Source organism: Phocoena sinus, chromosome 21 (genome assembly GCF_008692025.1).
Source record: "Phocoena sinus isolate mPhoSin1 chromosome 21, mPhoSin1.pri, whole genome shotgun sequence".
In the NCBI taxonomy this organism is placed as follows: domain Eukaryota; kingdom Metazoa; phylum Chordata; class Mammalia; order Artiodactyla; family Phocoenidae; genus Phocoena; species Phocoena sinus.
In genome coordinates, this window is record NC_045783.1 from 24,507,495 (window position 1) to 24,520,584 (window position 13,090).

The 13,090-nt window shown below is 35.5% G+C and overlaps 1 protein-coding gene across 1 annotated transcript in view; it reads left to right on the forward strand.

The window, feature by feature from the left end:
• The window catches only part of WRN (WRN RecQ like helicase), a 129,937-nt gene extending 122,295 nt beyond the window's left edge, over positions 1-7,642 (forward strand). The window contains 3 exon segments of the mRNA XM_032618551.1: positions 198-412; positions 3,910-4,041; positions 6,873-7,642. Coding sequence (XP_032474442.1) covers positions 198-412; positions 3,910-4,041; positions 6,873-6,992 — 467 coding nt within the window. The 3' untranslated portion in view covers positions 6,993-7,642.
• The last annotated feature ends 5,448 nt before the right edge of the window (positions 7,643-13,090 follow it).

Consider the following 13,090-nt stretch of genomic DNA (forward strand, 5'->3'; position numbering starts at 1 on the left):
TGCAGGTGGTGCAGGAGTGAGGGGACATGTTTTACTCCATTTCTATTCTGTAAGGGGATAGGCATTTGAAAGAGGAACATTTTCTTTGGCCACCTTCCTCCTTCCTTTCTACAAAACATGTCACTATTTCCAGCTCATAGGTTTTCTGCAGTGTTCTGTGTAATTTATTTTTAAATCTTTTTTTTCATCCTTTACAGATACAAATAAAATTAAACTAATTAGAATGTATGTTCCTGAAAACATTGACACCTACCTTATCTACATGGCAGCTGAGATCCTGGAAAAAGGCTGCGAAAACAGGATGCTATGCCAATCTCCATGTGATTCCAGCAAAAAGAGATGTTTCCCCAACTCTGAAGAGAGCTGTTCAAATTCTAAGAGAAGGAAGGAAGAAGTGGGCACTAATACCAAGGTGTTAATTATATGTAGAATTTTCATGTAGTGTCAGATCGTTCAATTTGCATATCTTAATATCAGAATGCTGTATTTTTTGAACTGTTATAAATTCTGATAGAAGGTTACTTTTTAGAAAATCTTGGTGCTGTATTTCCGTTGCTTTTCATAAATCCGATCTGAGAAAAGAGATTTTTTAAACAGCGGGAAAAGAGGAATATAGTCCATCGATTTAGCTTATTGTATGGGAATGTCAGCTTAAATTTTACCTCTACCTTATATTGACTATATAGTCTGGAAATTCTCTTTCTTTCATAGATATATATTTAATATTGGCTGTAAGCATATGGTAGTTTATGTGGTTAATGAAAATAAGACCAAATTCTATGATATATACCTCCCCAGATATTGGAATTTGTCTATCATTCTGTTACTCCTCAGGCTCTGTTCCTGTTATAATGAATCTCTCAGGTACAAGGATAATTGTTGCTCATGGTCCTGGTCATATCCCAGTGCACTTTTGCATGATCAGAGAAAGACCATGAGTTTAGTATTATTTTTACACGGTATATTTTATTAAAATCAAATGCTTTGAATATTATTGCTCTGTGTGTTATATGAGATAAATAAATAGTCATCAGAGAATAACTATTCTTTGACATTGTGACTCTACTAAATGATTGCAAAGACTTGAAAATTTGACCTTTAATATCTTCCAGGTCTAAAGTTCCATGATAAAAGTTTGTGAAAACTATAATTAACTCAAAAATTACTTTAGTTCCTAGATGATAAATTCAGCGTGGTGGTAGGTGGTTGCTACTATTTATATTAGAGAATTAGGGACTTTATTTCAGTTCTAAGTAATCTTTATAGGATTTCCAACAGTTAAACTCCTTTTCTCAATAGCTTAAAAAGTAAGAGGAACTGATCTTTTAAAATTCTGTCCTTCAGTTAGATTTGTATATAGTCATGTACTAGATAACCTAATGAAATTTTATTAACTGGAATCCTTTACATTATTTTGGCAATTGAATTAGCTATAAGAAGGGCATTGCTAACACACCACTGTAAAGCAATTATACTCCAATAAAGATGTTTAAAAAAAAAGGGCATTAAAGGAGATATACGTTGGGCAGGTGGTAGTGAAATTTGGCTGCTATTCCCAGCCTTTTATTTCTGAAATCTATACCAGGTGCCTAAGACCTTATTTTTTTCCCAACTGTATATGTCAATAGGAAAAGGTGTAACTTGTTATTTTTCCTGAATATTGAAGCATTATTTATAGTGAAATACTGTTATAACCACACATTAATATTATTGCTTTCCTCCTATTGAAATAACATCATATTCTGAAAAAAGAGTGGGGGTATTTTGGGGGGGGGTGGAAATTAAGCCTACCGGATTCAGCCTTTTCTTTTTCCCCATTTAGGGGAACAAGAATATGGGGGCTAGGAAGTAGATTAAGGGGTGAGTGAGCCAGCCAAAGTGTTTTTCTTCGTCTGCCTTCCAGTATAGAAAGCTACTCTGAACACTGTAGAGTCTGTTGGAGGCCTGGTTTCAGGATCCTTCATGTGTTAACCTTCATCTTTTCTACTGACCTGGATTGTATTCCTTAGTCTATTTCATCTTATGATTATGAGGTTTCTAATAAAAAATAATGTCAAAACAAATTCTTTTTATTAGTTGATGCATTGTTAGGTTTACATCTATTGTGACTGAGGTTAAGATAGAAGCTCAGTCATGCCTATGTTTACTGGAGGAAGATTATGTCTTGATAATGGTAGTTCTGATTCAATATACGAAGGTACACAGTGGCTTCTTTAAATATGTAGTTTTTTTTTTATTTCTGGAAAGTTTTCTTAAATTGTAGATTTAAAATTTTTGTTTATTTCAGGAAGTTTTTAAAAATTTTACTTTTTAGTATTTTTGTCCCATTGCTTTGTAGTTCTTCTTAACGGATTTCTGCTCTCTATATGTTGGATCTTCTTTACTGAGCTACAATATCTGTCACTTCTCATGAATTCTTTTTGGCTTTTCATTTCTCTTTTTTTTTTTTTTTTTTTTTTTTTTTTTTTTTCGGTATGCTGGCCTCTCACTGTTGTGGCCTCTCCCGTTGCAGAGCACAGGCTCCGAACGCGCAGGCTCAGCAACCACGGCTCACAGGCCCAGCCGCTCCACGGCATGTGGGATCTTCCCGGACCGGGGCACGAACCTGTGTCCTCTGCATCAGCAGGCGGACTCCCAACCACTGCGCCACCAGGGAAGCCCCTCATTTCTCTTTAAATTAAACTTTTCTTCTTTTTCACCTATTTCTGTTTGGACACAATCTGTTGTATTTATTGCTATGTTCTTTATAGTTTAATATTCACTTGTATAATTTTTTCTTTTATTTCTAATTCTTTCCAGAGCTTTTCCCCTCACTTTTGAATTTTTCTGATTTTAATTTATGATGTTTGTTTTGAATTTCTTAATGTTTTTCAGCTCATTTTAGGTTACAGTTTTCTATATCTTAGCAAGTCGGTGTCAGATTTGACCTCATAACTGCCTGTTGCTCCTTTTTGTGTGACATTAGTTTTCCTGCACTTTCAAAAGACAGCATGCTTCAGGATAGTTTTTCCAAGTTCCCAGAGCTCTCCTGTTGTTTTTGTGTAGCATTCAAAATAGGGAAACTTGGTTTATGACATACCCCGTTCTGCTACTTTTACTTGGGCTTTCTCTTCCCTTTGCCTCTATTATACCCGTCCTGCTTGATTTTGATTTAACCCCAGCAGTTCTCAGTGTCAGGCCTTCACCTGGAAGTTTATAGGTGCCAGCTGCTCTAGTCACTTAAGACACTGCTGTGGACCCTTTTCCATCGCCTGCTGTTGGGTTGGGCAAAGGCACTCCCACTTTTCAGATGCTGTTCTCAAAGAAACCTTTCCAGTGTATACCTGTGGGCTGTTTGGTTCTTCTGTTCTCAGGCACCTCACTGCCTGCCTCTGCTTTCTCCCACACAGATGCTGTACCATGCAGGTCTTAGGGCTGTTGGTGGTTTTTCCTCACATGCTTGTAGTTTCAGTTTCCTGAGGATACCTTTAATAAACTTAGTTTCTTTGTAAATGTAGATGATGAATTTTTGGTTTTGCTCCCTAATTCTATCTGTTTTAATGCTGGGATTCAGAAAGATTAAAAAACTACACTGCTGCTGCCACCATCTTCCCAGAACCCTCTCCTCATATGTCACTTTTTTCCATCTTATTTTTCTTGACTGCCTGAGAGAGAGAGAGAGAGAGAGAGAGGTCTCATGCCCTGCCACTGAGTTTCATTATAAATTAAAACATACAACATTTTTATAAACTACTTTAAGATACTCAGGAAAAATGCTGGGGGGGTAATATTATTATAATCATTGTTAAAATTGAGTACCTCAGAATAATATGAATTTTCTTAACCTTTGCTTTTTTAGGCATAGTTTGTTTTTTTCCTAAGGAAATAGTGCATGTAGTAACTATTTCGTATTCCCCCAAAATTTTAAAGGTTGATGGAAAACATTCTTGTGATTTTTCACAGGAAGATGAGAGTCACAGAAATTCACTAAAACTAACTTCCTGGAATCAGCCATTCAGCGATCCCCAAATTGAAGATTTCTTTGTAGATTCTCATTTACAGGTAAAATTGATTTAATAAAATAGTTTTCATGACAAATATATTATGCTTGATAACTAATATACCTAGATTTATCTTAGTTTTTAGATGAAATTAAATGCAAATATAATGTACGTATTTGCTTACATATATATGGGTACATATAATCAGCAAATGAGTTAACGTTTTATATTCTCAACTTAATGATAGTGGCTTATTAATAGAACTTGGAGTACCAAGTAAGTACTTACTTAAATTTAAGTAAATACTTACTTAAATTTTTATTATGATTGCTGGGAATTTTAGCCTTCTACTAATGAAGGAAATAGTCACTGAAAAGCATTGTTTCTGTTATTAGACCTCATAATTAAAGTCCTCCAGATACTTATTGTTGAGACTCAAAAGATACATTCAGTGTAAGCAAGTGTTTTACCCCTTTCTCAATGAAATAAGCTCATTTTTATTATGATAGGATAAATGCTGAATATCATATTCTATCAATATAAAAATGTTATAGGAGATAAAAGACCTGAAATGATATTAGCTACCAATTAATGAATACCAAGAATAAATCAGGATGTGTTTTGATATTTTGTAACTCTCCAAATAATCCAGTGATACAGTATTATATACTATTATTCTCTTTTTCTGTGTGAAGAAATCAAGGCTTTAATAACATTCATAAGGTCATACATGTAGCAAGTGACTCAATTAGAACTCAAACCTAGTTCTGTTTTTCTTTAAGTTACTTAGGCTTATTTTATTTATTTATATTTATTTTTAATTGGAGTATAGTTGCTTCACAATGTTGTGTTAGTTTCTGCTGTACAACGAAGTCAATCAGCTATATGTGTACATATATCCCCTCCCTCTTGGACCTCCCTCCCACCCCTCCTCCCCCATTCCACCCATCTAGGTCATCACAGAGCCTGTCTGGTTTTAAAGTCCCTGCTTATTCCATAGTATTCGGCTACGGCTACAACAGGACTTCAGGTTTTTTCCTTGGCTCTGTTATTGTTCGGATCTTGTACTCTGTTTTACTTTTTGGCTTTGTTATAATTTTAACTGGTTTCCTTCCTCCAGTTGCCCTTAAACTCTAATTGCAAGCAATGATAGTTGTCTGTGGCTGCAAGGAATTTTGATAATAGAATTCTGGGGGGAAGAGTATTTCTGGGCCAATTTCATCTCTACCCAAATGCCTTTTATCCGTGCCACTTTATATCCCTAATACTTATTATTTCTAAGTCAAACATTGTAGTATCATACAGTGTGTATAAATCTCGTCTGTCCTCCTGGTCTTCTCTTCCCTGTGAGGAAATAGGTGCCTGGGAGAGAAGTTGCTATCTTGGCTGGTTTTTTTCTTTAGCTTTTGCTAAAGTGTGAATAGCCCTTTCTTCGGCACTGGATTTATTTAAGTTGGAATAGCTAACAGCTTTTACCTTGTAAAAATATAAGGTCACACAGTTTTTTGTCGAGGAGTTTTTACTTTTTTTCCCACCTTTAAATATTTTGAAGCCACTGTTAAACACAGAAAACATAATAAAACATAGCAAGCAGTTAACGAACAATTCATAGATGTAGTCTTCATTCTTGAAATGGAATAAATTATACTGGTATACCTTAGGCTAACAGACACATTGTAACTTAGATGAGACCACCTTACCTTAAAACCCTCAAATAGTTCCAATAAATAAATTAACTCTCCCAGATTCCAAAGTATAGTCATGTTAGAATGATTTCTCCATCATGTTGGTTTAAGGAGCTAGAGTTCAAGCTGAGATAACACAAATTAATACCATTTTGAGCTTATAGAACTTACCTATTAAAAGTTTTAATAGGTATTAAATTACCTATTAAAATTTAATGTACAGATAATATAAGTACACAACCACTGCCTTTGGGTTTAATTTTGCTTCCAGGGACCTTTAACTAGGGTTCTGAAGCTTCATTTGGTGCACAGGTCCCCTAAAATTAGGCAAAATATCGTGCATGTGTACGTTTGTCTTTTTTTCTCATAAGTGGACCTCTAGTTTTTAGCTGATTCTCAAAAGAGTCTATGAAACAGAACCCTTTTGTTGTTTTTCATTTATTCAGCAAATGTTTTTTGAGTACCTGTTATGTCTCAGCAACTCTGCAAGGTCCTGATGATGCTTGAACCACTCTCCTAGTCTGTCTACCACTGTAGATGTACAAGTTGTATGCTTTTTTTTTTTTTTTTTTTGCGGTACACGGGCCTCTCACTGTTGTGGCCTCTCCCGTTGCGGAGCACAGGCTCAGGACGCGCAGGCTCAGTGGCCATGGCTCACGGGCCCAGCCACTCCGCGGCATGTGGGATCTTCCCGGACCGGGGCACGAACCCGCGTCCCCTGCATCGGCAGGCGGACTCTCAACCACTGCGCCACCAGGGAAGCCCTGTATGCTTTTTAAAATGCCTAATATAACTCTGTGTGTGTGTGTGTACACATGCTTAGGCAGATGCCTTTCTTGGAACATTCAATTCACCATTTTGGCCAAGCTAAAGCAAATACACCATGGGACATAGATCTGAAATAATATCCAGTTCTTTCCTTTCCAAATGAGAGTCTACACTTGAGTGTCTAAAAATAGGTTAACAGGATGGCAGGTAATTGCCTAAAAAATGATATAGTTGATTTTGTCTCTCATGTGTTTATTTTTGGATCCAGAAATAAATTCTGTAGATCTCATTATTTTGTTTTATTTGGAAAGGGAAGGCTTGTGGGTGTATATTCAATAACCTATGTTACTTTGCAACTGAGACACATTTTCAGCAGTACAAATATATATATATATATATATATATTTTTTTTTTTTTTTTTTCTGTTTCTTTCCTATAGACTTCGTCTGAAACCTCAAAGAGAAAATTACCTGGGTGGTTTGCCAAAAGAAATGAGACCTTACCTGATGCCAGCAAGAAATCAACGGCCAAAACTAAAAAGAAGGGTCTTTTTAGTTGAACTGGCAACTGCCAGAGGAATTATGTGTGTCTTGCTGTGTTACAAGAGGGAAGCTGTATTTCATTTCTGAAAACAGTGGGGAGTAATATTTTTGTTTAAAAATTATTCTAATCTCAAAGTAAAACTCACCTATTTATTGAACAGCTGGTGTCTTAAAACAGCCTTTTGAAATTCACATAAAGTTGAGTCTTCTGAGAGCCTGAGTGAGTACCTCATAGAACAGAATCTTAGTTTCCTATGAGATTGCTTTAAGAAATCATGTTACTGCCCTGTTTTCTAATCTCTTTACTTACTTCAGCAGTATGGTTGGAATATGTAATGTGCGGTGATTTAATATAGATAACAGATTATCAGTTGTAAGTGATTATGTGTGTGATATGTAATATTCCTGTATTACCAAAATTCTGTCTTATAAATGAAGAACGCATAGTTATTTTACAAATTGTTTTTTCTATTGTTAGAAGAAACTCTTATACACATTTTAAAATGATATTAGTGGACCAGACCAGTGAAAATGAAACATTTCGGGTTCTGTGTAGAGGAAAGAATATAACAAAGGAGACCAATTACACTAGACAACTATGCACTTTGTATGTTATATACGATTTCTATTATTTTTCAAATAATAATAAAAAGTCCTTAGTACTGAATATTATAAAGATATGTATTTTAAACTTTCATAGACTGACTTACCTTGAGCACCTTTAATTTTTGATGATGTCAGAATTTGATTCTAATACCTCTTTATGTGGCACATGTAACTGAAATATACAAAACACATACTGACACTAAATTGGGTAAATCACAGTTGATATAACTTTAAGCAGTTCACCATATGGCATTTAACTGACTTTTTTATAAATAAAAATAACTGTCATTAATAAAAAAGAAATATATGTTTGCCATAGAAGAATTAGAAAATCCAGGAAAGTGAAAAAAAAAAATCACAAAAGTTCCACTGGTAGGTAATCAGTTAACCCCTTTCATGTATCCTGCCAAGCCTTTTATTTATTGACTGATTGATTTTGGCCGCACCGTGTGGCATGGAGGATCTTAGTTCCCTGACCAGGGATCAAACCCATGCCCCCTGCAGTGGAAGTGCAGAGTCTTAACCACTGGACCGTCAGGGAAGTCCCCTGCCAAGCCTTTTTATATTTACTTCTTTTCTTAGTTTGTTACAAGAATAATTCATGAATGAATATTCTTTGTAAAGCATTCAAGCTATACTTAAAACATTAAAGTCCCCCATATTCCCATTTCCCCACATCCCATTACCAGCCCCTTTCCAGAAGGTAACTCCTATTGAATATGTGACGTGTCATTCTCTAGTCATTTCTTCTGCATTTACGTGCCTCTGCATGTGTAGCTACACATATATTCTTGGTTTTTTTTAATTTTAATTTTTATATTGAAGTATAGTTGATTTAAAATACTATAATCATTTCAGGTGTACAACATAGTGATTCAATATTTTTGTAGATTATACTCCATTTAAAATTATAACATATTGGCTATATTCGTTGTGCTGTACAATATGTTCTTGTAGCTTATTTATTTTATATACAGTAGTTTGTACCTTTTAATTCCCTACCCCCATATCTCCCCTCCCCATTATCTTCTCTCTGGTAACCACTAGCTTCTTCTGTATATGTGTGAGTCTGTTTCTTATATTCATTCTTTTTTATTGTTGTTTTTTCTACATATAAGTGATAACATACAATGTTTGTCTTTCTCTGTGTGTCTTATTTCACTGAGCATATTACCCTCCAAGTCCGTCCATATTGTTGCAAATGGCAGAATATCATTATTTTTTATGGCTGAGTAATATTCCAGTGTCACTCTTTGCAGATGACATGATATTTATATATAGAAAATGCCAAAGCCTCCACCAAAAAACTGTTGAAACTGATAAATGAATTCAGTAAAGTTGCCAGATACAAGATTAATATATAGAAATCTGCTGCTTTTCTATACACTAATAATGAGCTATCAGAAAGAGAAAGTAAGAAAACAAAAAGTTTTAAAGTTGCCCAGAATAAAATAACTAGGAATAAACTTAACCAAGGAAGTGAAAGACCTATACTCTGAAACCTAGAAAACATTGATGAAGGAAATTGAAGATGTTACCAAAAATGGAAAGATATCTTATGTGTTCCTGGATTAGAATGTTAAAATGTCCATACTACCCAAAGCAATCTACAGATTTAATGCAATCCCTATCAAAATACCCATGACATTTTTCTCAGAACTAGGACAAATAATCCTAAAATTTACATGGAACCACAAAAGATTCTGAATAACCAAAGCAATCCTGAGAAAAAAGAACAAAGCTGGAGGTATCATACTCCCTGACTTCAGACTATACTACAAAGCTACAGTCATCAAAACAGTGCTGTACTAGCACAAAAACAGACACATAAATCAATGGAACAGAATAGAGAGCCCAGAAATAAACCCATGCTCTATGGTCAATTACTCTACAACAAAGGAGGCAAGAATATACAATGAGGGAAATATAGTCTCTTCAATAAGGAGTGCTGGAAAAACTGGACAGCTACATGTAAAGAGTAAAATTAAACATTTTCTCACAGCATACATAAAAATAAACTCAAAATGGAGTAAAGACCTAATTGTAAGACCAGGATCCATGAAACTCCTAGAAGAAAACACAAGCAGAACACTCTTTGACATAAATCTTTTTTTTTTTTGCACAAATGAGATCATGCTGTATTTAATTTTCTGCAACAAACTTTTTCTATTTATCATGAAGATCTTCGCATGTCAGTATATATATCGGTCTAGTTGTGTTTTGTTTTGTTTTGTTTTTGTGTGGTACGTGGGCCCCTCACCGCCGTGACCTCTCCCGTTGCGGAGCACAGGCTCTGGATGCATAGGCTCAGCGGCCATGGCTCACGGGCCCAGCCGTTCCGCAGCATGTGGGATCTTCCCGGACCGGGCCACGAACCCGTGTCCCCTGCATCGGCAGGTGGACTCTCAACCACTGCGCCACCAGGGAAGCCCTCTAGTTGTTTTTTATAGCTATTTACTATGCTATTTGGTGAATATACTATAATTTATATAATCACTTCCTATTGGTGGTTTTGTCATTTTTCTGTATTTCAAATTGTTTCTAGAAGTACAGTTAGAAGAGTTAAGCACAAACATATTATTTGTTACTTATATTTCACTTGAATATGTTATGAACATGTTTTTCCATGCCATTAAATAGACTTCCACAGAATCTTTTTGGGGACTTTTCCATAGTGCAGTGATTCTCCAAGTGTGGTCTGCAGTCCATTAGGAGTCCCTGAGACCCTTCAGGGGATCTGCAGAGGCAAAACTATTTTTATAATACCAAGATGATATAACATTTGCCTTTTGTACTATGTTGAGATTTGCATTGAGGGTGCATAGATGTGGTGAGTAAAACCACTAGCAATTTAGTGCAAATCAAGGCAGTGGCAGCAAATTATTGATTTTATTAATTCTCACTTCTTAGACACATTTTTCAATATTCATTGTGATAAAATGGCAAATACACATAAAGCATCTGTGCTATATACCAAAGTATGATGGTTGTCTTCTAGAAAAGCACTTGTTTGATTGTTTGAGTTGTGAATTGAACTAGTTGCTTTTTTTCCTGTGGAATATCATTTTTACTGACAAGAATGACTGATAGAAAATATGATTGGTTATTGCTCCTAGGCTTCCTAGATCCCCAAGTTCTCCATTTTCCATGAGCTCCTTCTGGGGTTTTTTTTTTATTCTCCCCGCCTCCCTCCTCCCCTTGCCTGACACCCTACCACCAGAGTGTGTTTTAGAGGCTGTGCCATATATATCTGCCTCATCACCAGGTGCAAATAACTGGTACAGAATGACCTCAGAACATTACAGAGTATTTACTATAAGAATATATGGACTGAACTTTAATTTCGTGGATGAAGCATCTTTCTTCAGCAGCCTCAGGCCTCAAGTTTGCCTCAGGTTCATTCTTAAAAACAAGGAATTTTACTGATTGATTGATTGGCCGGGTTCATTCTTAAAAACAAGGAATTTTCTTCCTTCCTCCTTCCTTCCTTCCTTCTTTCCCGGGTTCTTTCTTAAAACGAGGAATTTTATTTATTTATTTAGTGGCAGGGTTCATTCTTATAAACAAGGAATTTACTTATTTATTGGCCGGGTCGTGACTTGCGGGGTCTTAGTTCCCTAACCAGGGATTGAACCCAGGCCAAGGCAGTGTAAGCCCTGAGTCCCAACCATTGGACCACCAGGGAAATCCCCAAGGAATTTCTTTTAGAGTACTATTCTTATGCTGTCTCCTCCAAAAATATTAATTACTTTCTCTTCTGTGTTATTTGTCATTGGACCATAGGACCATGATAACAGAGTCAGACAAATCCCTGACATTTATTTAGAATTCAGAAAACTGTGGTCTAGATAGTTAGAAGGAGAAAAGAATAGAGGATTCTTCCTATTCAAAGAGGTTGCTTTAGGATTAACTGAGAGCATGAAAGATCCAGTGGAATGACCTTAAAATCATTTTAGAGCTAACTAGACATTCATCTGTCTTATGGGGAGCAAGGAAATGCAAAACCAACAAAAACACTGTAAGAAAGTTACAGTCTTGATAGGAACTGCGAACTGAAGCCGTCTCAGCTATCTGAGAAGATGTCCCCATCATTTTGCTTGGAAGGCAATCCAAAAATCATTGGGATAAACGTAGTTAACTTCCTTACTGGGTAATAAGCATGTTTAAACCTCAGAAAAGATGAGAAATAAGTAAGAATACAGAGTAAATTAAACCTTTGGTTGTATATTTTAGGATTAAGGAATGATAAGTAGATATTTAAGCATTTGTAATGCTTGAGATATTTTAGCTTATTAGAATAACAGATTATTCTTGTGACTCATTTAAAACATATCATTGAAAAATTAGTAATATATGCTTGTTATTTTTAAGTTGAAATCCTACCGTTTGATACATTATTGGGACATTTAATAAGAGTTTTTAAATTTGTTATTGCAAAGAAATAGTATCGTCAACAAATTTCCCTTATAAGAGAAAGAAAAAAATCTAATATACTTACTAGTAATACTAAGGTTAATATTAATATCTATTCATTAAACCCAGAGCTTTCATTGTTTTTCAGAAAATTAATAAAACTTCAGCCTCATGTCCAGCGTCATTTTCTAACTCAATTTAAAAAGGTTATTGAGAGTATGTACTCATTATGTTTCAGTCAATAAATATTTGCATTTATAGTTCGCAAGACAATATGCTGACTTCATAAAAGATGGGAACAAATAGGAGAAGAAGCAGCAATATGGGTTCCCATGCTTCAGAGAAGGGGAAGGTTTACTCTGTGAAGAATTAATAGAAGAGCATCTCACAAAAGTATTTTCTTACAGGAAGCAACATGTTGGTTTTTTTTTTTTTAATTTTTGGCTGTGCAAGTGTGGCATGCAGGATCTTAGTTCCCAACCATGGATCGAACCCCGTGCCCCCTGCAGTCCACTTAACCACTGGACCGCCAGGGAAACTTCCCTGGAAACACAACATTTTTTAAGAAAATATTTATTTCACATACTCAGTAAGATATAAAAAGAAATGTGTGAAAGACATTTTTCTCTGTAAAGGAAAAAAAAAGATCATAGGAAGGGATCATAATGATAGCAATCATAACTAATTATTTAGCATTTGCTGTGTGTCACAACCTGTGCAGTTGACCTTCAGGATAACATGTAGAGTTGGAGTCATGTACTGACCTGTTTGTGTACACATAATATACATGTCAGGAAGGAGTTCATGGATATATAACCAGGTGGGGTTAGAGGTCAATTGGGACTTTGCTTTTTTCAAGTGGAACTTTCATTTTTTTTTTTCTTACTTTTGACTAAACCTAGAATGATAACAAAAGATACTAAATGCTCCAAATTCTAAATTCAGAGCCCTTCTAGCTACTCGAATTATAGTGTCTTTTAGCAAAACTGGCACCATCACTTCTCCCTCATTCGCACTTTGCAAAAGAACAGTATTGGGTGAGAGAGAGAACTTGCTTTGCAAGGGAAGAGAGGGCAACAAACCTTTCATCCTTTCT